Here is a 27,824-nt window from a genome sequence, read left to right on the forward strand (position 1 = left end):
CTCTTGGTAAATGCTAAGGTTTTAGAAGATGAATGTAATGATAATGCATGCATAGAGAAGAAACAGTCAATTCAAAAAAAACTGCTTTGGATTGGGTTAAGTCAATGGGCTTAAGAACTGTATGTCCCTTAAGAGAGAAGAAACGCAAAGAAAAGGCACTTAACTGCCAAGCAACAGTTCACATCTATTCAACAAAAGCCTTACCAAGAGCCTTCCCACGACCCCTCCTGAAAGACTCAACCAGCCCATCGTGTTTCCAGTTGGACCTTCAGAACAGAAGGAAACCCAACATTGCTGCAGACGCGATGGTGGGAACCGGAATGTTGGCAGAGAAAATCACTCAAAGGAAGCACAAGTACGTTGCCTCCTTCTGGCCTCAAGTAGAAAGTTCGTTCCAGATTAGCTCAGTGAAAAACTGAATTTAAAATGCCTGGCCTGAGATCCTGACAGTGCCCTCAGGATGCCTCCTTCTCTCTATTTTGATAAACATAAGGGCTCTGAATAAAATCAGATCGCAGTTACTCAATTCTCTTGCACGATGGTTACAGCAGATACTCTGGCCTATAGCAGAGTGATAAAGGAACAAGTAGAGAAGCCTGGTCCTCCTTGTCCCACAGCTCTTCAAGCATATTCAATGCGGGCAGGGCCACAGCTACCCTCGTTCTTCCGCTCAGAGGATGGGGAGTTGGTCTTGGCTTCGCTACCCATTTCTAGAGACTTAGCAGAGATATAGTCTTTGACTTTAATCTCCATATTCTTGGCTTTTAAAGTGGCTGTGTGCAGCTTCTCCAGGAAATCTGGCATACCTATTAGGGAGAGAGAAAAATTACACAGGTTGATATAAACACGAGTAGATAGTTCAAAATTAAAAGGCCAGAGGGGACTGACAATACAGCAGATAGGGCATTCCACCTTGCAAGCAGCCACACCAGGCTCAATCCCTGGCATCTCCTACAGTACTTTGAGCCCACCAGAACTGATTCCCAAATTCAAAACCAGGAGTCACCCCTGATCATAGCCAGATGTGGCCCCTTGTTGATGTAATGGCAGCTAGGCTTGGACACTCCCCTTGGATACCTACACTGAAATTAGTTGAACCTGGACACGGCCCTGGATATGCCCCTTGAACAAGACCCCTTGTCATGCAAGGTATAAAGGAAAAAACTTGGGGCTGGAGCAGTGGCTCAGCAGTGGTGAGCGTCACCGGGTATGATCCAAAAACCAAAAAAAAAAAAAAAAAAAAAAAAAAGGAAAAACTTGGACCTTTGAAAGGGGGACAGGATAGTGATCAGAGCAGTGCCTGCTGGTCTGGGGGGGGGAAGATGACACAGAGATAAAGCATCAGAGATGCTTTGCTTTGTATCTATTCCTTTCTTTTGCTTGTACCAGGGTCTCCCCAGCCAGTGAATTTTTCCATCCATCTCTCCCTCTCTCAGAAAACCCCAAACAGCAAGCCTCTGATCCAGGAGGAATAAAGTATACTTGGTTTGTCTTTCTCTCTTTTCTCTCTCTGTCCCAGGTGGGTGGTCGCTACATGGCATATCTAGGTGAACATGGGGCTCCACCTGGTAGCCAGGCCCCATGGGCTCCTGTGAGCCTTTCAGCTCCAGGTCCCAGCAGCCTTGGACCTCTGCAGCACCAAGCCAAAACACAAATAAATAGAATTTAAATTACATATTTCTGAGACAGGGCATAAACTCTTCCTTAAAAAGGGGCAAGCATTGGGCTGGCACAAGAGTAAAGAAGGTGGGGTGCTTGGCTTGCACATGGCCAGAGTCTGATCCCCATGATCCCATATGGTCCCTCAACCACCCCAGGAGTTATCTCTGAGCACAGAACCAAGAGTAAACCCTGAGCACAACTGAGTGTAGCACAAAAACAAAAACAAGGGGCCCTGAGGGCAGCTGGGTGTGGCCCACAAACAAAAAAAGAGGGATATGCATAGAGGCAAAGGCAGGCTGGTGCGGGGTTGGCGTGGTGCTCAAGGGTTATTCCTGGCACTGCTCTCAGAAATTGTTCCTGGCAAGTTAGGGGGACCAAATGAGAACCCAAATCCGCCCCAGTCAGCAGCTGCAATGTAAACACCCTACCACTGAGCTATTCACTCAGGCCCTGGGAAGGTTAAATAGGGAAAAATGGCGTCCGGAAACGAACACTGGTGAAGGTTGGAACATTGTGTGACCGAAACTCAAACTAACAAAAACTTTTCAAAGCTGTGTATCATGGTGATTTAATTTAAAAAAAAGATAGGGGAGATGGAGAAGAGGGGCCAGAGCAATAGTACAGCAGATATGGCATCTGCCTTGCAAATGTACAAGTCTGGATTGATCCACAGCATCCCACATGGTCCCTCAGACAGGAGTAGACCTTGAGCACAGTTTTGAATATGTATGAGCCAAAAGAGTGAAGGGGGATTGACTTGCAACTTGTTTTGTTTTTTTTGTTTGTTTGCTTTTGGGGGTACACCTGGCAGCTCTCAGGGGTTACTCCTGGGCTCATCGCTCAGAAATCGCCCTTTAGCAGGCTCGAGGGACCATATGGGATGCCAGGAATCGAACCACTGTCAGTTCTGGGTCGGCCACATGCAAATGCACTACGAATGTGCTATCTCTCCAAGCCAAAGAAAAATAAAATAGGGGCCAGTGAGGTGGCGCTACAGGTCAGGTGTCTGCCTTGCAAGTGCTAGCCAAGGAAGGACTGTGGTTTCGATCCCCGGTGTCCCATATGGTCCCCCCAAGCCAGGGGCAATTTCTGAGCACTTAGCCAGGAGTAACCCCTGAGCATCAAACAGGTGTGGCCCAAAAAAACAAAAACAAAACAAAACAAAACAAAAAAACACAAGAAAAATAAAATACCTTTTATTTTTCTTTTTGGGCCATTCCCGGTGATGCTCAAGGGTTACTCCGGGCTATGTGCTCAGAAATTGCTCCTGGCTTGGGGGACCATATGAGATGCTAAGGGATTGAACTGTAGTCCGTCCTAGGTTAGCACATGCAAGGCAAACGCCCTACCACTTGTGCCACTGCTCCAGCCCCAAGTAAAATACTTTTTAAGGCAAAAATGAGAGGACTTTTAAAGGTAAAAAATGAGAGGGCTGGAGAATACAACAGGCAGGGTGATTGCTTGTACATGGTGATCCAAGTTTACTCCTTGCCAGGAGTAAAAAACAAAACAAAAGTTTAAAAAACAAAACAAAAGTTTAAAAAAGGCAAATAAAAAGAGAAAAATTTCCACTGAAACCAATGAGAAATGACATGGGGAAAAAAATAAGAGGAAATTTAAAAAGTGTATAATAGCCATGAGTACAGTCTGTGTTACGAGGCAAGAGACCTTTCCCACTCCCTTTCCCACCCTAAGTGACTGTGCTACAATCCACATTTGCTTTACTTTTCCTCTGGTTTGGGGCCATATTTGGTAGTGATCAGGGGACCATATGTTCAGGCAATTGAACTCAGGTGTACCCCATGCAAGGCAGGCACTTTATCCACTGTACTATTTTTTTTTTTTTTTGGGCCACACCCGGTGTTGCTCAGGGGTTACTCCTGGCTGTCTGCTCAGAAACAGCTCCTGGCAGGCACGGGGGACCATATGGGACACCAGGATTCGAACCAACCACCTTTGGTCCTGGATCGGCTGCTTGCAAGGCAAACGCCGCTGTGCTAACTCTCCGGGCCCCCACTGTACTATTTCTAAAACCCCTACAATCATATTTTCCACATCCACCTTTATTTTTCAATTTAGTCTTATTTTATTTCTTGGTTTTGGGGCCACACCCCAGCAATGATCAGGTGTTACTAGGAATCACTCCTGGCAGATTCATGGAACTATAGTCAAAGAACTGGGAGTCAAAAAAACCGGGAGTTGGGCCCAGAGAGATAGCACGGCAGTGTTTGCCTTGCAAGCAGCCGATCCAGGACCTAAGATGGTTTGTTCGAATCCCGGTGTCCCATATGATCCCCTGTGCCTGCCAGGAGCTATTTCTGAGCAGACAGCCAGGAGTAACCCCTGAGCACTGCCGGGTGTGGCCCAAAAACCAAAAAAACAAAACAAAACAAAACAAACAAACAAAAAAAAAACCTGGATTGGCTTTGTGCAAGGCAGACACACCCTACCCACTGTACTCTGACCTCTACATCCAAATATTTCTTTTTTTTTTTTTTTTTTTTTGATTTTTGGGCCACACCCGGGTGACGCTCAGGGGTTACTCCTGGCTATGTGCTCAGAAGTCGCTCCTGGCTTGGGGAACCATATGGGACGCCGGGGGATCGAACCGCGGTCCATCCAAGGCTAGCGCAGGCAAGGCAGGCACCTTACCTTTAGCGCCACCACCCGGCCCCCCAAATATTTCTTATTGCCTCCACTACTAAGAAAAAACCAAATACATAAATGCTCACAGTCCTTTTTTTTTTTTTTTTTTTTTTTTTTTTGGTGTTTGGGCCACATCCGGCAGTGCTCAGGGGTTACTCCTGGCTGTCTGCTCAGAAATAACTCCTGGCAGGCACGGGGGACCATATGGGACACCGGGATTTGAACCAACCACCTTTGGTCCTGGATCAGCTGCTTGCAAGGCAAATGCCGCTGTGCTATCTCTCTGGACCCTCACTGTCCATATTTAAGGCACTATGCAATGTTCTTAAAACTTCCCTCTGGTCCAAAGTTTCTTTCTGAGATTCCTGAATTCTGAGTTTTCCAAACTACAGGTGAAGTTTTCCAGTAAGCAAAAATGAACATAGACTCACACTGTTTCTTTAAAAGTGCAATCAAACAAGCACTAATCTGGGATCTCCTGACTTACACACTTGGAATATGTCGGGGAAGTTGAGTCACATCTAGTAGTGTTCAGGGGTGTTTTTTTTTTTTTTTGGGGGGGGGGGGCGCACGCATGTCATGTTGTGCTGGAGACACAGAGTCAGCCAGAAGTAAGGCACTTTTGCTCCGCACTGTCCGTCCTATCCCCACAGCACTAATCTCACTGCTACCACGAAACTAGAGAAGGCCCAGGGAAACAATTCAGTATAGAGCATCTCTCTTGTCTATGAGCCCAGGGTCAGGGAAGTGGGGGCTAAAGGGGAGGGTTTGTGTTTGATCCAGGTTCTAGCACTGCATTAAAGTAATTCAGTATAGAGCATCTGTCTTGTCTATGAGCCCAGGGACAGGGAAGTGGGGGCTAAAGGGGAGGGTTTGTGTTTGATCCAGGTTCTAGCACTGCATTAAAGTACCTTTTCAAAGGCTCAGACAGCTCAATGGGCTCAATGCGTGCTTTGCATACATAAGGCCCAGGTTTAATCCCCAACACCACAAGAGCTCAGTTGGGAGGACAATCATAGTGGGAATAGCTCCTGAAAAGCATAAGGTGCAGCACAAAAACAAACACTGTTGCTCACTTACCACTGGAAACCATCCAGCTGACACAATATCGAGGAAACACAGTCTGGGGGTTGTCACTGTATGTCAACAAGTAGTCAAATCCATTCTAGAAGAGAAAAAGATCAGGGGGCCGGTGAGGTAGCGCTAGAGGTAAGGTGTCTGCCTTGCAATCGCTAGCCAAGGAAGGACCGTGGTTCGATCCCCTGGCATCCCATATGGTCCCCCCAAGCCAGGGGCAATTTCTGAGCGGTTAGCCAGGAGTAACCCCTGAGCACCAAACAGGTATGGCCCGAAAAACCAAAAAAAAAAAAAAAAAAAAAAAAAAAAAAAGATCAAGATATTTTAGTAACACACCACAACTTCCAAATACAGTACCAGAGAATAATGGGCCTGACTTGGACAGAAAGCGCTATTATACAAACATTAACACTAGAGACTTCAGAGACTGAAACCCATAATAAGACCCACTTGCAAGACTGCTCACCAGGCAGGGAACTGGCTTCCAGTCCCAGTCAACAGACAGTATAAGCGTGGCACCCCACGGCAACCCAGGTTTCCTCTGCATGCAACCAACATGGTTTATGCTGAAGAAAACTTTTCCTTCCTGAGCTCTAGAACTAGGGCAAGAGCTAGCAGAGGGTGTCTGTGTCACAGGCCCAGCAACAGTCAAAGACTCTGATTCTAAAGAACTTAGCTGGTAGAGTTCTCTCATGGCCTGTGAACTGGTGAAAGGAAGAGGGAATGTCAGGGCTTCCAGGCTCTACCCATGTCCCCTCACAATCTGGGTGTCTATTCTGATTACATCTTTCACTGTGACACAGCTGAGCCCTAAACTGGACCATTTGGCGAGTCTTGTTTACCAATGAGTATGGGGGTGTCTGTGTGTTAAATCATCTGTCAGGATGATTTACATTTTATAGTGTTTACATTATTTACATTGTTTGTTTGGGGCTATACCTGGTGACGCTCAGGGGTTACTCCTGGTCCTGGCTCTACACACAGGAATCGCTTCCAACAGCGTTCAATGAATCATATTGGGCTAAAGGGATCAAATCTGGGTCAACCATATATAAGGCAAGCACTTTACCCGCTGTATTATCTCTCTCAAGCCCCACATTTATAGTATAAAGACCATAATCTTTGGGCCAGAGACAGCTGAAAAGGTTCAGTATGCTTTGCATTTGGGAAGCCCAGGTTCAACCCCGTCCCTGAGGACTACTGGGAGGGACCCTGCGCAGAGCCAACAGTTCAATAAGCATCTCCAGAAACAGTCCACAAACTCAATCTTGGACAAACTGGTGTTAACCCTATTTCCACTAGTAATGAAGGAGATCATTTATAGTTTCTAACTCTGTGCCAAAACCAACTTCCTCAGTCAATCCCCACTCAAGAGATAAAAAAACTGAACACAATTTCTTTTAAGTCCCTGCACCCTAGTTAAGAAAATTTTTTGTCCAAGGTAGCAGAGTCGTGACAGCCAAGATAAACCTTGAATTATGACTTCAGAGTCCCTGTTCTCTCTCACAATGAAGGACATGACAGTTGGGGAATTTACAGGGTTCTGATTCAAGATGTCTGAACTAATCATAATTTCCCCAAAAGCTACAAAAGAACCAGTTTTTTTGGTGGGGGTAGGGGGGAGTGTTGCTTGCTTCTGAGGCCTCATCCAGGCAGTGCTCAGATCATGTGGAACCCAGGTCTCTTGGATTAAAAGCCTGCACACGAGGCCAGAGCAATAGTGCAAGCACTAACCTAGGACGGACCGTGGTTCGATCTCCCGGCGTTCCATATGGTCCCCCAAGCCAGGGGCGATTTCTGAGCACATAACCAGGAGTAACCCCTGAGCATCACCGGATGTGGCACCAAAACCAAATTAAATAAATAAAAGCCTACACGTCAAGAGTCATGGGTTTGGTTCCCAACACCGTGTGCGCACGCACGCACACACTCTGCAGTAACAGATATACACTAAATACTAATGAAGTCACTGGGAGAAAAATGTAAAGCCTGTTTAGTAAGAATAGTACTCAATATAAGGATAGTTATAAGGTTAATTCAGTTAACACATACAAGTTCTGTAGAGAAGTCAGCTCTTCTATGTGGCCCTTTCTCTCCCACCTCCCCTCACTGAGGACTGTTGCTTGCTTACTGGATCCAGCTCCAGAGGGACCCTCTGCTCGAGGACACTACCTGATCCCTGACTGCTGCAAACCATTTATCAGACTCCATAGACCATGATGTAGGATAAAAATGTGCCCTGGATCTCGGGACCGGAGAGATAGCATAGCGGAGTTTGCCTTGCAAGCAGCCAATGCAGGATCTAAGGTGGTTGGTTCGAATCCCGGTGTCCCATATGGTCCCCCGTGCCTGCCAGGAGCTATTTCTGAGTAGATAGCCAGGAGTAACCCAGCACCACCTGGTGTGGCCCAAAGACCAAAAAAAAAAGTGCCCTGGATCTTATCCTCCCCCTTAGACTATCTCAAAAGACTTAATGGGGATGTCTATATTTTCTTTGTAGTCTCTGTAGATGCATTTCCTTAATAGTTACAACTCTTCATGTTTATTTCCATATATAAAGGTAGCTTCCCCATCCCATTCTAGTAGAAAGTCTTGCTTGGGATAAGACCTCAGGTCAAAACCAGGACACAGAGACCATATAGCCTATTATTTTTACTCACAAATTCACCAATAATATGGCATTCCTTTTTGCATAGGCACACTAAAATGAGGAATCTTATGTATAGAAGTAAGTTCTTACTTAATAGGGATAAGAACCCATAAATTTTATGGGATGCCTTCCACCCTGAACATGTCATGGAGACTTGACTTAGACCTCAATTGATTGGACATCGACTGTCTTATGCCAAGCTGCGGATCCCAACCTTAGAACTGGCACATTCCCTGCATTAGTACCAGGAATCAAACTTCTCCTGGGGCAAGCTCTAATAAATACAGGTATGGCACCCACTTGCTCCAGTGTAGGTTCATAAGACACTAACGACAAAAAAACAGCAACAACTTGATCTAAAAGCAGGTTGCCCTACTTCGCCACCTAACAGTTAGATGAAATCAGAAGACACTCCTAGGATCTGTGTCAAAAACCAAGATCTAATTACAGAAGACTGACTTTGACAGCCACGACTGAGCAGAACATTTCCTGGGACCATAAAGACAGACCTTGGGGTTTGACAACTAACATGTCCAGAGCCTGTAGTCAGTCTTATGACAGTATCCTTCAAGAGTAGAGACATGGGGCCGGCACGGTGGCGCTAGAGGTAAGGTGTCTACACCTAGGTTTGACCCCCCGGCATCCCATATGGTCCCCCAAGCCAGGAGCGACTTCTGGGCTCATAGCCAGGAATAGCCCCTGAACGTCAATGGGTGTGGCCCAAAAACCAAAAAAAAGAGTAGAGTATCTATCAAAAATAAAGTAAAATTTCCCCAATGTTTACTACACCTATGCACCAAAAAAGAAATAAATAAATAAAAAAGCCACATTGCCACCTTTTTCTTTTTTTTTGGTTTTTGAGTCACACCCAGCAGCGCACAGGGGTTACTCCTGGCTCAGGAAGAAGAACCAGGAAGCCCAACGATAATGTCCACGTGAGTCTTAACTTGGGGGTACATCTTTTTTTGGGGGGGGTCACACCCGGCAGCGCACAGGGATTACTCCTGGCTCCACACTTAGAAATCGCCCCTGGCAGGCTACAGGGGACCATGTGGGATACCAGGATTCGAACCACCGTTCTTCTGCATGGAAGACAGACGCCTTACCTCCATGCTATCTCTCCGGCCCCCACCTTTTTTCTTCTTTTAATTTTATTTACATCTTCTAGATAGGAGCTCCTGCCTTTTTTTTTTACAGAACCACAGAACATGAATCATCTTATTCTACCTCATATTTCTATGTCCTTCTACAAATTAAGAAAAGAAAAAAAAAGTGGATGGGACCCAGGGACCAAGCAGTCTCAGGAGCATTGAATGGAAATAAAAAATGGTCAGACATAAATACCCAAACCAAAGTCAACGAAAATGGAATCAAGAGACCCAAACTACAACAGCTATACACAAAATGAACCTGTTATACTAGCGGTCCAGGGGGCTAAGGGTGGAGGTCTGAGATGCATGCGGGGAACGATGGTGGAGAAAAGTCAACATTGGTGGTGGGAATGGCCCTAATTCACTGCCACTATTGTGCCTAAAATACAACTGTGAAGAATTGTAATTCACATTGATTTCAATTAAAAGTTAAAAAAAAAAAATTACTCCTGGCAGGCTCAGGAGACCATATGGGATTCTGGGGATCGAACCCAGGTTGGCTACATGCAAGCCAATACCCTCCCCACTGTGTTATTACTTCAGCCCCCAAATCTGCTATTTTTGATAATAAAAACAAAATTAAATTTCAGTATCTATCAAAAATAAAGTAAAAACAAGAAATCTAACTATTGCAATACAAACCCAGAGAGAAATTTTTTGGTTTTTGGGTCACATCCGGCAATGCTCAGGGGTTACTCCGAGTTACTATGCTCGGAAATCGCTCCTGGCAGCCTCGGGGGGCCATATGAGATGCTGGGAATCGAACCACTGTCCTGCATGCAAGACAAACACCCTACCTCCATGCTATCTCTCTGGCCCACAGAGAACCAATTACAAGTGACTATAGTTTTGATGGCTGAAAAAAAAAAGAATATACAGGAGATAAGGCACTTGCTTAGCATGCAGCTGTGTCAACAGTGAGCTGTTTCACATTTCTAGCATCACACAGGGTCCTGAGAATCGCCCGAAAAACAAAACAGAGAAAGAATAATATACAGCATTTGCCTCACTTGGGAATTTCCTAAAAATGATAATTTGCAGATCGTATTCCAGCTTTTACTTTTAACAAGCTCTAATGGATTTTGAAAAATGCGAATTTCAGATGACTTGCCCTGCAACTCCCCAATTCAAAGATATTCCTTGGTGGGGCCGGGCGGTGGCGCTGGAGGTAAGGTGCCTGCCTTACCTGCGCTAGCCTAGGAGACGGACCGCGGTTCGATCCCCCGGCGTCCCATATGGTCCCCCAAGCCAGGAGCGACTTCTGAGCGCATAGCCAGGAGTAACCCCTGAGCGTTACCGGGTGTGGCCCAAAAACCAAAAAAAAAAAAAAAAAAAAAAAGATATTCCTTGGGAAAATTCCAAAATCATATGTATCACCTCTTAGATACAATAAAACTCACCTCATCAAATGACTTGTGGGGACGGATAACCATCTGGGATTCATATGACCTGACCCGTACAAATTCTGGAGACTCTGGTACACTGGGATGCTCCACTGCCCTGGGAAGGAGAAAATGAAGGAAACTCTTAACATCTACATGCCAAACATCATGAAAAGGAAAACCATCATTATGAGGAAAATTAAGGGGCCAGAATGATAGTACAGTTGATCCAGGTTTGATTCCTCAGTACTTCAGATGGTCTCCCTTACAGGCAGAGGGTTGACTTCAGGTTTAATTCCCAGTACCCCATATGTTCACTCCAACCTTGCAAGGAGTAAGTCCTGAGCCCCATCACAGGCATGACTCCCAAAACAAACAAAATAAAATTTAAAAAACAAACCTGAAAAGTTGTCACTAACTTTAACAAATAAAAGCTTGAGTTCTTTTGTAAAACATAGTTCATCTTGTGTTAAGAAAACAGTTCTTGGGCTGGGAAGGTGGCGCTAGAGGTAAGGTGTCTGCCTTGCAAGCGCTAGCCAAGGAAGGACCGCGGTTCGATCCCCAGGCGTCCCATATGGTCCCCCCAAGCCAGGGGCAATTTCTGAGCGCATAGCCAGGAGTAACCCCTGAGCGTCAAACGGGTGTGGCCCAAAAACCAAAAAAAAAAAAAAAAGAGAAAGAAAACAGTTCTTGGGCCCGGAGAGATAGCACAGCGGTGTTTGCCTTGCAAGCAGCCGATCCAGGACCTAAGGTGGTTGGTTCGAATCCCAGTGTCCCACATGGTCCCCCGTGCCTGCCAGGAGCGATTTCTGAGCAGACAGCCAGGAGTAACCCCTAAGCACCGCCGGGTGTGGCCCATAAACCAAAAGGAAAAAAAAAAAAAAAGAAAAAGAAAACAGTTCTTGGGGTTCGAGAGTTAGCATGGAGGTAAGGCATTTGCCTTGCATGCAGAAGGACAGTAGTTTGAATCCCAGCATCCCATATGATCCCATGAGCTGCCAGGAGTGATTTCTGAGCGTAGAGCCAGGAGTAACCCCTGAGAGTTGCCGGGGTGACTCAAAAAAACCAACATTAAGAAACTAATGACGGGCTGGGAAGGTGGCGCTAGAGGTAAGGTGTCTGCCTTGCAAGTGCTAGCGTAGGACGGACCGCGGTTCGATCCCCGGCGTCCCATATGGTCACCCCAAGCCAGGGGCGATTTCTGAGTGCATAGCCAGGAGTAACCCCTGAGCGTCAAACAGGTGTGGCCCAAAATCAAAAAAAACAAACAAAAAAAAGAAACTAATGAAATTCTAACAAAATGTTTTTTTGTTTGTTTTTTTTTTTGGGGGGATCACTCCCGGCAGCATTCAGGGGTTACTCCTGGCTCTACACTCAGAAATCGCTCCTAGAGGGCTTGGGGGACCATTTGGGATGCCAGGGTTCGAACCACCGTCCTTCTGCATGTAAGGCAAATGCCTTACCTCCATGCTATCTCTCTGGCCCTCTACAAAATGTTTTACCCCTTCCACTTTAGACTTAGAAGCCAATGTCCACTCATGTTCTAGCTGGGATACTTAGATCCCTAGCTACAGGGAACCCTATGGGAGAACTTGGGAGCTCCCAGGATGAGTATCTATGATTAAAGGAAACAGCAGTGGGAGAGATAGTACAATGGGGAAGACACTTGCTTCCCAGCAGAGGGCTAAGGTTCACCCTATACTAAGACCCATGGACACAGGAGTAATCCTGGGAATTGCCAGGTGTGGCCCCGCCCAACCTCCTCCCTGCCCTCCCCCACCAAAAAAAAAATCTAAAGCATTTATTCACTAGACACATACCGTGACACCAACACCATCACGTTGTTTTCCTGATCCACACTATACCGCCGAACATACACATAATCCCTGGAGTACATAGGATACTAAAGAAACAGAGAGGCAGGATTAGTATCATGCTCACATGGTCATGATAAAAGTAGACCCAAGAGAGAAAATACTCACAGGAAAGTGAGTTACCCAGTGAAGAACCTCAGAACCACTGATCACATCCCTCTCAATCACGTCCAGCTTGATTACCAGGGCATCCCACTTTTTCCTATATTCTGTATCCAGCTGCAAAAAAAACAAAACCCCATGAGGATCTAAGAGAGACCAAGAATGTAGCACAGGGGCTGGAGACAGCACTGGGTAAAGAGCTTGCTTTGCATACAGCCGACCCAGGTTTGATCCCCAATGTGGTTTCCCAAAGTCTGACAAGAGTAACTTGAGTTCAGAGCCAGTAGTAACCCGTGAGCACAAAAACAACAGAAAAAAGAAAAAGTAGCAAAATGCAAAGTTCACACTTTGTATGTCTGAAGTCAGGGGTTTGATCACTAGCACTCTCTTCCCTCACACACAAAAAAATTTTAACAGATACACTTCACTTTTATTCACTAAGTACCCTCATATGGAACTAGTCCAGATAACTAAATTCTTTTTTTTTCCAGGGGGAGGGAGGGGTTTACACCCAGTGGTGCTCAGGGGTTACTCCTGGCTATGAGTTCAAAATCACTCCTGGCAGGCTGAGGGACCATATGGGATGCCAGGAATTGAACCTGGCTCTGTCCTGTGTTGGCCGCCTGCAAGGCAAACGCCCTACTGTTGTGCTATCTCTCCAGCCCCAGATTTAGTAAATTCTAACTAGTTCTGTACTGAAGAGGGAAAAGTAATAAGGAACATCACTGGATTCAACAGAGAATGTTGACTACAAAAGAGCATTGCCTCACTCCTAAATTTATTGGTGGTGATGTGTCAGGGGTAAAACAATAAGTGTAGGGGCTGCGGAGATAGTTTATCAGGTAAGGTGCTTCACTGATCCTGGCACTCCATGATGGTACCTTGAACAACACCAGCAGTGATCCCTGAGCTCAGAACCAGAAGCACTCCTACCTACTTAGATGTGACCCCAAAACAAATAGGAGGAGGTCTAGTTTTAGGAAATACACACTGAAGTTGTTTCAAAATAAAAGGTCTGGGCTGGAAAGATAGTATTGTGGGTAGGGGTCTTGCCTTGCACACAACCTAACTGGGTTTGATAATCCAAGCAACAATCCAAGAATCTCAGAAAGCAGAGCCAGGAATAACCCCTGAGCATCAAAACTAAATAACAACAAAAATTAAAAGGTCATTTTCCATGATTGCGCTTTGCTTCCTGAAATCTTTATTCTCTTCTATTTGAGATTTTGGTTAAAAAGAACGGCATCCGGCCGGGAAGGTGGCGCTAGAGGTAAGGTGCCTGCCTTGCAAGCGCTAGCCAAGGAAAGAACTGCGGTTCGATCCCCCGGTGTCCCATATGGTCCCCCCAAGCCAGGGGCGATTTCTGAGCACATAGCCAGGAGTAACTCCTGAGCGTCAAACGGGTGTGGCCCAAAAAAAAAAAAAAAAAAAAGAACGGCATCCAATTCCAGGGTCCTGAAACTTTCAAGTTTAGGAAAAAACTAAAAACCAAAGAGCCAGAGATATAGCTCTGTCTGTATACTGTTTGCCATATATCTGTGTCAAAGGCTCTGTGCTCAATCCCTGGCATCACAAAAATAAATATAAAATAAATAATAGGGCCCGGAGAGATAGCACAGCGGTGTTTGCCTTGCAAGCAGCCGATCCAGGACCAAAGGTGGTTGGTTCGAATCCTGGTGTCTCATATGGTCCCCCGTGCTTGCCAGGAGGTATTTCTGAGCAGACAGCCAGGAGTAACCCCTGAGCACCACTGGGTGTGGCCCAAAAACCAAAATAAATAAATAAATAAATAATAAATAAAAATAAAATAAATATAAAAAATGGTTAAGCTGGAGCTGAAGCGATAGCGGGGTAGGGCATTTGCCTTGCATGTGGTCAACCTGGATTCAATCACCAGCATCCCATATGGTCCCTCTAAGCACAGAGCCAGGATCAACCCTGAGTACTGAAGGATGTGACCCCCACCCAAAAAAAGGAAACAAGACAAAAAAGGTTTACCAGTTGCTATCTGACATGAGATGAGATGTACCTGAGAAAAATGAAGTGTGGGTGGTGATAAATGGGTTTCTAGTCTTAAATTTGTCAAAATCTGGGGAGGAAAAGTTACCTCACCTGAACATTGAAGAATTGCCGGGGTGTCACATCTGTGTAGGTCCCAAACACTAGAAAGATAGAAAGAAAATAGTTTCTGCCACATCCAATGGTTCCTACTCAGAAGACCTTGAGATGTCATGAGCTGAATCCAGGCTTCCACATTCTGTGCTCAGCCCTCAATCTCCCCAGCACAGAAGAATTCTGTTGCTCTTATGATTTTTTCACCTTACCCTAAGACTTAGAATAACTTATATAATTTATATAATAAATATAAATTTATATTTATTATATATTCATATATACTATTATATATCATATAATATTTATTATATGTTTTGTTTATTATATATTAAATATATAAATATTTATAGATATAAATATATAAATATCTGTAAATACAGAATATGTATAAATAAGTTTATAGAATAATTTATAGAATAACTGGCAAGGAGCTGGAGAGACAGCACAGCGGTAGGATGTTTGCCTTGCAAACAGCTGACCCAGGACAACCTGGGTTCTATTCTTGGCAACCCATATGTTCTCCCGGGGCCTTCCAGGAGCAATTTTTGAGTGCAGAGCCAGCAGTAACCCTTGAACGCTGCTGGGTGTGCCCCATCCCTCAAAAGAATAACTGGGAAGATTTTAATGGCAGGTTCAAAACCTAGAAATCACATTGGGGCAATAAAGTAAAACCATCCAAAGGAGAGCAAAGACAATGAGCGAGGGAGAAAAAGGAAAATGAACCAGAACAGACCACTTCAAAGGGGCAAGAGAAGCCCAGAAACCTAGCGAACCAACAAGCATTCAGGCTGGCTTTTACCTCTGTACTGGTAAAGATGGGAGCCAGCAATTGGGCGACGCCACAGCTTAAATTGTTTCTTGTCGACCACCATTTCCCATGGCTGCTCTTTGGCCCCCGACTCTTCATTCCCTTCCACTTGAGGCTTCGGTTCTGAAGGGTGGTGGCCAACTCCAGGGCTCTGGAAGACGCTGGACATTGCCTCCAACTGTTTCATCTCATCAATGGATCTGGAAAGGAGAGAAACAGACATTGTAAAGGTGCTGGGGTCAAGTCCAAGAAATAAAGTGCTCACACACAGACTTGCATAAGAACAGCACAGGTTGCTGGGCCTGGGTATGGCTCAGTGTCTGCAGATGGCAGGTCTACCTTGAGGGTGTGAAGCTATGTCCGGCTTCAAACCAGGTATCCCCACAGCTCACTGAGTATGATCTCAGGGGCACTATTAGGGATTTCTGGTGCACCAAAACCAAGTGTGTGTGACTGGAGTCATCTTAGCAAAAGGAAAGTAGAAATACACATTAAAATTTGGAGTTGGAAAGATAGTACAGCAGGTAGAGCACTTATCTTGCACAACAGGTTTTGGTATTAGCATCCCCTATAGTCCCAAGGACACGACCTGAGCATCACCAGGTATGACTCAATAAATAAATACAAACAAAAATCCTCATTTAAGCAACAAAATGATTCATGGCAGGGGTCCTCAAACTTTTTAAACGGGGCCAGTTCACTGTCCCTCAGACCATTGGAGGGTCTGACTATAGTAAAAACAAAACTTATGAACAAATTATTATGCACGCTGCAAATATCTTATTTTGCAATGAAGAAACAAAACAGATACAAATACAATATGTGGCCCGTGGGCCATAGTTTGAGGACCACTGTTAGAAGATCAAGAATAGTAAATAAAAATCAGAGTTCTGAGTTTGAATCCCAACCTAATATTTAACAGAATATTAAGAAATTGGGGCCGGGCGGTGGCGCTAAAGGTAAGGTGCCTGCCTTGCCTGCGCTAGCCTTGGACGGACTGCGGTTCGATCCCCCGGTGTCCCATATGGTCCCCCAAGCCAGGAGTAACTTCTGAGCACATAGCCAGGAGTAACCCCTGAGCGTTACCGGGTGTGGCCCAAAAACCAAAAAAAAAAAAAAAAAAAAGAATATTAAGAAATTACAAGGGCTGGAATGATGACGAAGAGGCAGGGCAATTTGCCTTGCACGTGGCTGACCCAGGACGGACCATGGTTCGATCCTCTGGGGTTCCCATTTGCTCCCCCTCTGCCAGGATCGATTTCTGAGCTCGTAACCAGGAGTAACCCCTGAGCATCACCAGGTGTGGCCCAAAAAAAACAAAAACAAAAAAAGAAAGAAATTAAAAAGTGCAGACTATTAAATTACAGAATATCAGAATAGGTAAAGGGATGGGTGTTGGAACATTGTATTTTAGGGGGCCAGAGCGATAGCACAACGAGCGGTACAGCGTTTGCCTTGCATGCAGAAGGGCGGTGGTTCGAATCCCGGCATCCCATATGGTCCCCCGAGCCTGCCAGGAGTGATTTCTGAGCATTTGCCTTGCAAGTGGCCAACACAGCACAGACCCTGGCTCAAACCCCAATGTCCCCTATGGTCCCCCGAGTCTGCCAGGAGCAATTTCTGAGCACAGAGCCAGGAGGAACCCCTGAGAGCCACCAGGTGTGCCCTCCCAACTAAAAAGCCACAATTCACATTCCTCTATATCCCACTAGAGAATACAATTCAGGGCTTCTCACCATAGTCAAGAGTATGCAAACACTCCTATCTAGCTCTACAAATGGCAATCACTTTATTTTTCTATCCTCCTTCCCCTAGGCCCCAGCAACATTTTCCCTGGCTTGCCAATTCTAGCAGCTTTGTATGAATGCCTGGGCCCAAATCTATCTGGGGGTTTGGAAGGCTTGAGACCATACTCAACAGTGCTTGGGGCTTATTTCTATCAGTACGCAAGGATCACTTTCATCATTGCTCAGGGAACCACATGTGATTTTTGAAATTGACATGCATTTTTACCAACACTGTTCCATTCATTTTGTATATGCTGTACTTTTTTTTTTCTTCAGTATTTTGTTGCTGCTGTTGTTGCAGCGCTCAGGGTTACTCCTGGCTCTTCACTCAGAAATTGTTCCTGGCTCAGGGGGGATGCTGTGGATCAAACCCCTGTATGTCCTGGGTCAGCCTCATGCAAGGCAAACACCCTACCACTGTGCTATCACCCTGGCCCCTAGGAGTAATTTCTGAGCATGGCAAGGTGTGCCCAAAAACCAAACACCACGACCCCCAAATAAAACCACTAAAAGATATATCTAGGCTTGGGGCTGAAGCAATAGCATAGTGGGTAGGGGGTTTGCCTTTTTTTAATTCGGCTGACCTAGGTTCAATCCCCGGCATCCCATATGGTCCCTCAAGCCTACTAGAAACGATTTCGAAGAGCAGGGCCAGAGTAACCTCTGTGTGCCCCCAGACGTAGCCAAAAACTAAACAGATAAATGAATGAATGAATGAATGAATGAATACCCAGGCTTAAGATTCTCTTAAGGGTTATAAATTCTAAAATCTAACACAACAGGCATATCATTATGTGAAGGAACGAAAATCCCAACCACATCTTTATAGTACATATGGCAAATATGCTCAGATGATATGGCTGTCTAAATCTTGTTATTAAAGAGAATTAAAACAATAGTGAAGGGGCTGCAGCAATAGTTCAGCGAATTGGGCATTTGCCTTACAAGCAGGCCTGAGCCTGCTGGGAACAATTTCTGAGTGCAGAGAAGACTAACTGCGAAACACCACCAGCTGTGGCCCAAAAACCAAAAGAAAAGAAATAAAGAAAAAGAGAAAATATTCCCGGAGCCGGAGAGATAGCGTGGAGGTATAAGGCGTTTGCCTTACATGCAGAAGGACGGTGGTTCGAATCCCAGCATCCCATACATCCTCGAGCATCCCATACAGTCCCGAGCCTGCCAGGAGCGATTTCTGAGCGTAGAGCCAGGAGTCACCCCTGAGCACTGCCGGGTGTGACCCAAAAAAACAAACCAAAACAAACCAAAACAAAGAAAATATTCCCAAAATAGTAGAGAACCAGATTAGCAAAAAAAAAAAAAAAAAAAAAAAAAAAATTAGTCAATGCTTTTCTTTTTCTTAAAATATAATAAATAAATAAAGTCATATCAGTTAATTGAGAAAGACTGAAATGGTGAAAACAAATATTAGGAATCTTGCCTTCACTTCAGAGACTGAAGGAAGGCCATAGTTAATTTCAGTAAAACAACTAACCCCAGATCACATAATCCCCCTCACTTTGGGTCTCAAATTTTTCGGTCAGGAGACTTTAGAAACTAACAGGCACCAGCTATCTCTACAATTCTGGACTAACTGCTTAACAGTGAAATAATGAGAAGAATCTCAAAACATTCAGGTCGGCTTCTTAAAGTAATGCTGCTGGTCTAAGAGTCTCAAGAAAATGAGGAGGCAGCATCGACAAAAAGACTTCCTTGAAGTCCCATTTATCTAATTAATAACATACTGAAAAGTTCAAAGTGTTCTTTGAGCTATTTTGTTGAAATAGGGTCTATTTTCTTTATGAAACTTCGCTGACACCTATTCCAATTTCTAGAGCAACTGTCCTGCACACAGCCTGACCAGGTTTGCTCCCCAGCACCCCAAGTTCCGCTGAGCCCTGCCAGGAGTGTGATCCCTGAGCACAGAGACAGGAATAAGCTCTGAACACAGCAGGGTATGGCACAAAATTCACCCACACATGGCCCCCAAAAAGGGGAGATAAACAGAATATTTCCCCAAGGCCTTTCATATTTCTCAACTTCCTTTTTTTGTTTCTGTGTTTTTCATTAAGGCTCACAAAATGCCGCTTAAACCAGAAATAATGACTAAAGGTTTTGTTTCACTGTTTACTGATTCTTTTTTGGTTTTTGAGGGCTAAAGACAGGAGGTTAGTCCTGGATTTATGCTTAGGATCACTCTTGGCAGGCACAGGAGACCAGATGGGGTGCAAAGAATCAATCCCAATCCATGTACAAAGCAAGCACCTTGCTCACTGTACTATTTATTTCTCTGGCCCTGTTTAGTATGTTTAATAGGCAGCAATTGTGTGAGAATATCTGCTCTATGTTGGATACAGACTCCAGGCTTAGCTAGAAAGAGGAGAGGGGCTGAAAAGGTGATTTAGGGACCCTTAATTACTAATTACCAGCTAATCACCTCTCCCAGAGCCAATCCATGGACTTCACAGCTGCAGTCTTAGCTACTTTACATACTGCATGATACTTGACTACCTAAAGGCCTAGCTAGGTTAGATTACCAAAGATAGGCAACTGTGTGTTAATGTTAGCCCTTCTTCCTGTTTACAGGTTCTAAACAATACTGTATGTGGAGGACAGTCAGGGCTCTCAGTCCATGACGCTGTGAGCTCCTTGACCCTCTGCTTTTTTCTTATTTCAGTCTTGTTTTCTTAATCCTTGTGGTGCCCTGCTTCAGGCCCATTTACCCAGGGCTGGTCCCTGACAGCTCAAGATTTTTTTTTGGTGGAGGGACAGCTTCGGAGGGAAGAGCCATACTTCAGTGCTCAGATGAACACAACTCAGATCTTACTCCTGGCTCCATGCTCGAGGATGTGGTGCTGAAGATCAAAATGGGGTCAGTCTTGTCCAAGGCAGGTGCTGTAACCCCTATACTTTCTCTGGTCTCATACCAATTCAATATTTAAAAGACCGTATTTCTACAATAGGGCCCATCAGTAAAGTCAGTTCATGCAAGTATTTCTTTTCTCAAATTTGCCTGCTGTTGCTAGATTAATGGGTTCCTTGGTGGAAGAGAGAGAATAAGTGAAGTTATCCTTTTCCCTGCTGTAAAGAAATTCAAATAACAAGGAAAAAATTTTAAACATTCAAAGAGATATCCTGCATACCCAGTGCCAGTGAACCAAGACAGCAGTATCAAAATTAGTTTGCACCAAGGCACTCGGAAAGAAACAGAAGGGCCAGGGCTCATGGGATAATAATCACACTTTTCTTCCACAATAAAATGTTCTTGTTCTGAAACACACAATATCAGCCATTACAGAATCTGCCCCAAACCATCTAACCAGAGTCAAATAGAATATGTTTTAAGTTATCTATGAGAACTGCAACAATGCCTTCTTTTAAAGAATACTTAAAAAAAAAGTTGGCAGTGTGCAAGATAATAGTACTGACTGAACTATTGCTTCAGCCCCAAAGTTTCAAAACTGCTTAACACAGACCTTTTAATTTTTAATTCTTTAGGCATTTGATTAGAGTCAAGTGTTTCAACTGCTCACCTACTCACCTAGTTTCAGTCTGAAAAAAAAAAAAAGGAAAATAGAATGAATACTGCACCTGTTTGTCCATCACTCAGCTGAACTCTTATTTTTTTTTTCTTTTTTTTTTTTTTTTTTTTTTTTTGTGGTTTTTGGGTCACACCCGGCAGTGCTCAGAGATTATTCCTGGCTCCAGGCTCAGAAATTGTTCCTGGCAGGCACGGGGGACCATATGGGACGCCGGGATTCGAACCGATGACCTCCTGCATGAAAGGCAAACGCCTTACCTCCATGCTATCTCTCCGGCCCCAAATATTTTGTTTTGTTTTGTTTTGTTTCGGGTCACACCTGGCGGCATTCAGGGGTTACCCCTGGCTTTATGCTCAGAAATCGCACATGGCAGGCTCAGGAGACCATATGGGATGCCGGGATTCGAACCACTGTCCTTCTGCATGCAAGGCAAATGCCTTATCTCCATGCTATCTCTCTGGCCCCACTCAGCTGAACTCTTGATGCCAGTGACTCAAATGTTTACCACATTCATGTCCTATCTCTTCCCTGAAGTTCCTACAAATGACTGCTAAACATTCCATGCCAAATCATCTAAAATAAAAACATGTAAAAGAAGCTAATCCCACAAGCACCTTAGATCACAAAATGACTTGCTATTTATTTGACTCCGAAAACTCTACCAGAAAGAAAAGAAAAGAAAAGAAAAGAAAAGAAAAGAAAAGAAAAGAAAAGGGAAGGGAAGGGAAGGGAAGGGAAGGGAAGGGAAGGAGGGAGGGAGGGAGGGAGGAAGGAAGGAAGGAAGGAAGGAAGGAAGGAAGGAAGGAAGGAAGGAAGGAAGGAAGGAAGGAAGGAAGGAAGGAAGGAAGGAAGGAAGGAAGGAAGGAAGGAAGGAAGGAAGGAGAAAGAAAGAAAGAAAGAAAGAAAGAAAGAAAGAAAGAAAGAAAGAAAGAAAGAAAGAAAGAAAGAAAGAAAGAAAGAAAGAAAGAAAGAAAGAAAGAAAGAAAACTGGGCCTGAAGAAGGAAGGAAGGAAGGAAGGAAGGAAGGAAGGAAAAGAAAGAAGAAAGAAAGAAAGAAAGAAGAAAGAAAGAGAGAGAGAGAGAGAGAGAAAGAAAGAAAGAAAGAAAGAAAGAAAGAAAGAAAGAAAGAAAGAAAGAAAGAAAGAAAGAAAGAAAGAAAGAAAGAAAGAAAGAAAGAAAGAAAGAAAGAAAGAAAGAAAACAAAACTGGGCCTGAGTGATAGCACAGCAGAGAGGGTATTGTTTGCCTTGCATGCAGCCAACCCATGTTTCATCCCAGGCATCCCATGTGGTCCCTTGAGTGTAGAGCCAGAAGTAACCCCTGAGCACCACAGGGTGTGGCCCAAAAAAGAAAAAGAAAAGTAAAATAAAAAAAAAAGAAGGGTCAAATCTTGTTCACTGTGAAAACATTCAAAACTGCCCAGACCATCAAGGCCACCATCAAGTGTCTGAAGGCCATCACTCTATGAAAGCAATGTGTGCTTCCCACAGTTGGTGGGCAATGCCCAGCCAAACTGGCGCTGGTGGCCCAGAGTCAATTTTTACAGTATATACTTCAAACTCTTAAAGAGCTAAGGTCCTAGAACTAGATGGGGGGGAGGGGGCACGACTGACGATTACGATGGATAAAGACACTTTGCCTTGCATGCAGCCAACCTAGATTCAATCCCTGGTATTCTATATGGGCCCCCAACCCACTGCCAGAAGTAATTCCTGAATGCAGAGCCAGTATAACCCCTGAGCACTGCCAGGTCGGGAGAGGGAGAGGGAGGGAGAGAGAGGGAGGAGGGGGAAAGGGAGAGAGAAAGGGAGAGAAAATTATTGAGCAGACAGACAAACCCAAAGAACAAAACCCTTAAGACTCCTACCTGCCACTAACATGAGATTTACTAAAATAAATCACAGTGTATCTAAAACAGAATTTGCAGAGAAGGAAACATACTAAAGAAAACAATGATGCGCTAGCCTACAGATAACACAGCAGTAGGGCATTAGCCTTGCAGGTGGACCCAGGATAGACCTGGGTTCAATCCCCAGATTCCCAGCATCTCATATGATTCCCCCGAGCCAGGAGCTAATTCTGAGACCACAGCCAGAAGTAATCCCTGAGTGCTGCTGGGTGTGGCCCCAAAAAGAAAATACAGAAAACAACAACAAAATATATTCAAGGGTCTGGAACACATGATTTAAATGCAGAAGTTTAATCTTTAGTGCCTTTGAGCAGATTGTGGACCCAAAGCAAGAAATAAATAAAATAAAATCTATTAAATAAATGCAAATAGGGCCCGGAGAGATAGCACAGCGGGCGTTTGCCTTGCAAGCAGCCAATCCAGGACCAAAGGTGGTTGGTTCAAATCCCGGTGTCCCATATGGTCCCCCGTGCCTGCCAGGAGCTATTTCTGAGCAGACAGCCAGGAGTAACCCCTGAGCAACGCCGGGTGTGGCCCAAAACCCAAATAAATAAATAAATAAATAAATAAATAAATAAATAAATAAATGAAAATAAAAGTGCTGAAAGAAATTTGGAGGAAAATAATTAAACCAGCAGTAGATGCCATACAGGTAGGACTCTTGTCTGTTATGTGGCAGACATGGATTCAATCCCCAGTACCATATATGGTTCCCTGAGCACTGCCAGGAGTAATATCTGATCACCATCAGATGTGACCAAAGAAAAATAAAATTAAGGGCCCGGAGAGATAGCACAGCGGCGTTTGCCTTGCAAGCAGCCGATCCAGGACCAAAGGTGGTTGGTTCAAATCCGGCGTCTCATATGGTCCCCCGTGCCTGCCAGGAGCTATTTCTGAGCAGACAGCCAGGAATAACCCCTGAGCACCGCCGGGTGTGGCCCCCCCAAAAAATAAAATAAAATAAAGCCAAAGATGATTATCTGTACTCTCTGGGGCCAGAGATAGCATGGAGGTAGGGCGTTTGCCTTGTATGCAGGACAATGGTTTGAATTCCCGCATCCCATATGGTCCTCCCAAAGATGATTATCTACTATCCAAGCCCCAACACTATTCAAAACTCCCACTTTAAAATCCCCTCTTTCCGAGGCAAGAGCGATAGCACAGTAGGTAGGGTGTTTGCCTTACACATGGTTTGATAGGCTGTGTGTTTAGCTAAATAACCGGCATCCCGAGCTTACCAGGAGTATAGATCTGAGTATAGATCCAGGAGTAACCCCTGAGCACCACCAGCTGGGGCCCTCCATAAAACGCTCCCTTTCCCACCAGTGCCAAATCCTTTTTGTTCTCCTGTCACAATGCAACCCAACTGGGAAAACCCTCCTCAGACATCGTCATTGGTATGAGACATTTTTATCATCAAAAACAGAATTAAGGGGGTCAGAGCGACATTAATTACAGTGGTTAGCGTGCTTGCCTTGCAGAAAACCAATCCAGGTTCCATTCCCTGAGCACCAATAGGGGTGATCCCTGAATACAGAGCCAGAAAGAAGTCAAGAGCACAACTGATTGTGAACCAAAAACCAAAAAAACAGGACTTGAGAGATAGTATATAAGATAGTCACACATTGTTCTCATCAATCTCCAGAACCACTTATGGTGCCCAGAACGTGGCCAGAAGTAATCCCTGAGCAGAGTCAAGAATAGCCCCGGAGCACTATCCAGAATGGCTCAAAATTAGGATGGGGATTTGGGGGGAAAAATAAAATCTACTGAAAGCTTCCCTTTTATAAATTGTGTTTCTCACACCACTACCACTTCATTAGGACAAACAGGTAAGCAATGAAATACAGTCAGAAGGACTATAGCACTAGTAGTAACAGTGAGTAGGGAAAATAGCCAACCCTGGTTAGTAGGTCCATTGGCATCCTAGAATACTATATGGTTTCCGGAGTACTACAGGAGTTAAGTCCTGAGCACAGAACCATAAGTTACCCTGAGCATCACCAGGTGTGACCCAAAGAATAAACAAAAAACCCCACCACCAACAAAAGGGCCAGTTCGGTGGCGCAGTGGTAGGGCATTTGCCTTGTACGCGGCTGACCTAGGACAAACCGAGGTTCAATCCCCTCCTCCCCGTATCCCATATGGTCCCCTAAGCCAGGAGTAATTCCTGAGTGTCACCGTGTGTGGCCCAAAAACAAAACAAAAGACAGAATACTAGCAGAAACTTGGCAAATTCTCATCAGGTTTGAATAGGTTTATTTTTTGTGAATAAGGTTGTTATTATGATCTAAAATCACACTTACAGGGCCAGGAGAGATAGCACAGCGGTGTTTGCCTTGCAAGCAGCCGATCCAGGACCAAAGGTGATTGGTTCAAATCCTGGTGTCCCATATGGTCCCCTGTGCCTGCCAGGAGCTATTTCTGAGCAGACAGCCAGGAGTAACCCCTGAGCAATGCCAGGTGTGGCCCAAAAACCAAATAATAATAATAATAATAATAATATCACACTTACAAAATAGTCATCCAGGGACCAGAGTGACAGTAATGTGGGTAAGGCATTTGCCTTGCAGAAGGCCAACCCAGATTCAATACCCAACACCCCAGATGGTTCAGAGACTCACCAGATGTGACCCCTGAGAGCACAGCCAGAAATCACACTGCATGTGGTCCAAAAATACAAACCAAAAACCATCCATCCAGCTAAGAAAAGAAATGCCAGTTCTTAAAATAGATTTGCATTCTCCTACAAGGTAGGGTATTACACAAGTAGCTCTCTGCCATCTAGTCACACCACTGCCCAGGAACAGTGTTAACTTTATTGAGCTTATTACTTTTTTGTTTGGGGGATACACAGGGACATGCTGAGAGGTTGTACTCCTAGCTCTACACACAGGAGATGCTCAGGGCACCATTAGGGATTGGATCGAGCTCAGGTGGGCACAGCCCAAAACAAAACACCTAACCTTATCTCTCGGTCTTTATTTCCATCTTTAAATTAACCAAGAATGTGGAGTACCCAAAAAGCACGGTCTAAAATAAACTTGTGTGGGAGTTCTCCGGAGAGAGGGTTGTGCAAAAGCAATCATCAGTTTCAAAGATTAGGGGAGGGAGGATAGGAAAAGGAAATAGGTTAACAGTGGTAAAAGACAGGAAAATACAAGGGACTGCAAGACCTCATAAATCCTAACAGAGCTGGGAATAAAGCCTGGCAAGGTGTGCCCACCACCACCACCACCACACCACCAGAACAAATAAAACAGAACAAGGACCAGTTAAATCAAAAGTGAAAGCAAGGATTGCCCAGGAGCTTACAGGAATACTAGGAGTCCCAGGGTTGGGTACAAAGAGGAACGAAGTCAACCAAGGCACAAACTGCACTTTTCATGCAAGTCTTCATGGGGAGTGATTCCCACCGGAGGCAGAGCAGCCCCAAGCTCCTATTAAGGCGCACAAGAACTACCTAATTAATTAGTAAGGCGCACAAGACCGACCTAATTAATTCTTAGGCTGGTTTGTCCCCAGGGGCATAGAAAGGTCTTTCAAAATCTCACCATTCGGCCAAGGGAATCCCAGCGACAAGGGAGTTCGTGGGAATTTCTCACTAAACCCCTTGTGAAATTCCCCAAGGCCACGTCTGAAAGGCTAGTAGTATATGAAAATGCCTTTGTGGGTGTATGTTTGACGATTAAAAAAAAATAATGCCTCTCGGAAAGGTAGCACAGCGGGGAGAGCTTGCATTGCACGCAGCCGACTCGGGTTCAACCCCAGGCTTCCCATAAGGTCCGGAGCCCGCCAGGAGTGTTTCCGAAAAACCAAAATATGAGAAAAAAAAAAAAAAAAGCAGGGGCCGGAGAGATAGCATGGAGGTAGTGCGTTTGCCTTGCATGCAGAAGGACGGTGGTTCGAATCCCGGCATCCCATAGGGTCCCCCTACGAGCCTTCCAGCAGCGATTTCTGAGCGTAGAGCCAGGAGGAACCCCTGAGCGCTGCCGGGTGTGACCCAAAAACCAAATAAATAAATAAATAAATAAATAAGCAAGCAATACCTCTCTTGGCCCATTTATATTTGAAAAAAAAATACTTGTGTGCTTTGGCTCCTGCTCCCCAATAATGTCTTACTATCTCTCTCTCTCTCTCTCTTTTTTTTTTTTGGTTTTCGTTCACACCCGGCGGCGCTCAGGGGTTCCTCCTGGCTCTACGCTCAGAAATCGCTCCTGGCAGGTTCGTGGGGGGGACCCTAGGGGATGCCATATGAGATTCGAACCACAGTCCTTGTGCATGCAAGGCAAACGCCTTACCTACCTCCATGCAATCTCTCCGGTCCCTACCCTTACTTCTTTAACCCCCTGAAGTGCAAAATCACCCTGGGACGGTGCAGCACGAATCAGCAGCAGCAGCAACAACCAGCCAGGGTTGTAGGAAAAGCAACGCCTGGGGAGGGAGGGGGGGGAGGGAGGGAGGAAGGGAGGAAGGAAGGAAGGAAGGAAGGAAGGAAGGAAGGAAGGAAGGAAGGAAGGAAGGAAGGAAGGAAGGAAGGAGGGAAGGAAGGAAGGAGGGAAGGGAAGGAGGGAAGGGAGGAAGAGAGGAAGGGACGGAGGGAGGAAGGAAGGAAAAAGGGATGAGGAGGAGACGGGAGGGAGGGAAGGAACGAAGGAAGGAGGGAGTGAGGAAGGAAGGACAGAAGGAAGGAAGGAGGATGGAAGGAAGGAAGGAGGAAGGAAGGAAGGAAAGAAGGCAGGAAGGGAAGAGGAAAAGGCCCGAGTGCAACTGCCAGCAGGCCGCGAGCCCCTTCTTCCCTCCCCTCCGTCCCTCGCCACCTCCGCAGCTCGGCCTCCTGGATGCGCTCGTCGTCCCACACGAAGACGCCCGCCAGCGCCGACATGAGCGCCGAGGCCTGGCCCGGGCGGCCCCGCAGCCGGCGCCACAGGCGGCCCAGCAGCACCCGGCGCGCGCTCTCCGAGTACAGGCGGCCGTAGAGCTGCGCGATCTGCTGCGCGCGCCGCACGCGCAGGCCCGTGACGAAGCGGCACTGGCGGCCCAGCAGCCCCAGCAGGCCCCCGCGCCCGCCCGCGCCCCCCAGCCAGGCGGCCAGCGCGGCCGGAGGCCTCCACGGGAACAT

At 45.5% G+C, this 27,824-nt stretch overlaps 1 protein-coding gene across 1 annotated transcript; it reads right to left on the minus strand.

The window, feature by feature from the left end:
• Positions 1-28: 28 nt before the first annotated feature.
• Positions 29-27,824, minus strand: STARD7 (StAR related lipid transfer domain containing 7). The gene is made up of 8 exons (XM_049785076.1): positions 27,523-27,824; positions 15,459-15,667; positions 14,657-14,706; positions 12,551-12,661; positions 12,389-12,471; positions 10,587-10,686; positions 5,389-5,473; positions 29-806 (listed from the first exon to the last, which is right to left on the minus strand). The coding sequence occupies exons 1-8, from the start codon at positions 27,822-27,824 to the stop codon at positions 622-624; spliced, it is 1,125 nt and encodes a 374-aa protein (XP_049641033.1). The 3' UTR covers positions 29-621.

The sequence above is a fragment of the Suncus etruscus genome, chromosome 12, assembly GCF_024139225.1.
Source record: "Suncus etruscus isolate mSunEtr1 chromosome 12, mSunEtr1.pri.cur, whole genome shotgun sequence".
Lineage (NCBI taxonomy): Eukaryota > Metazoa > Chordata > Mammalia > Eulipotyphla > Soricidae > Suncus > Suncus etruscus.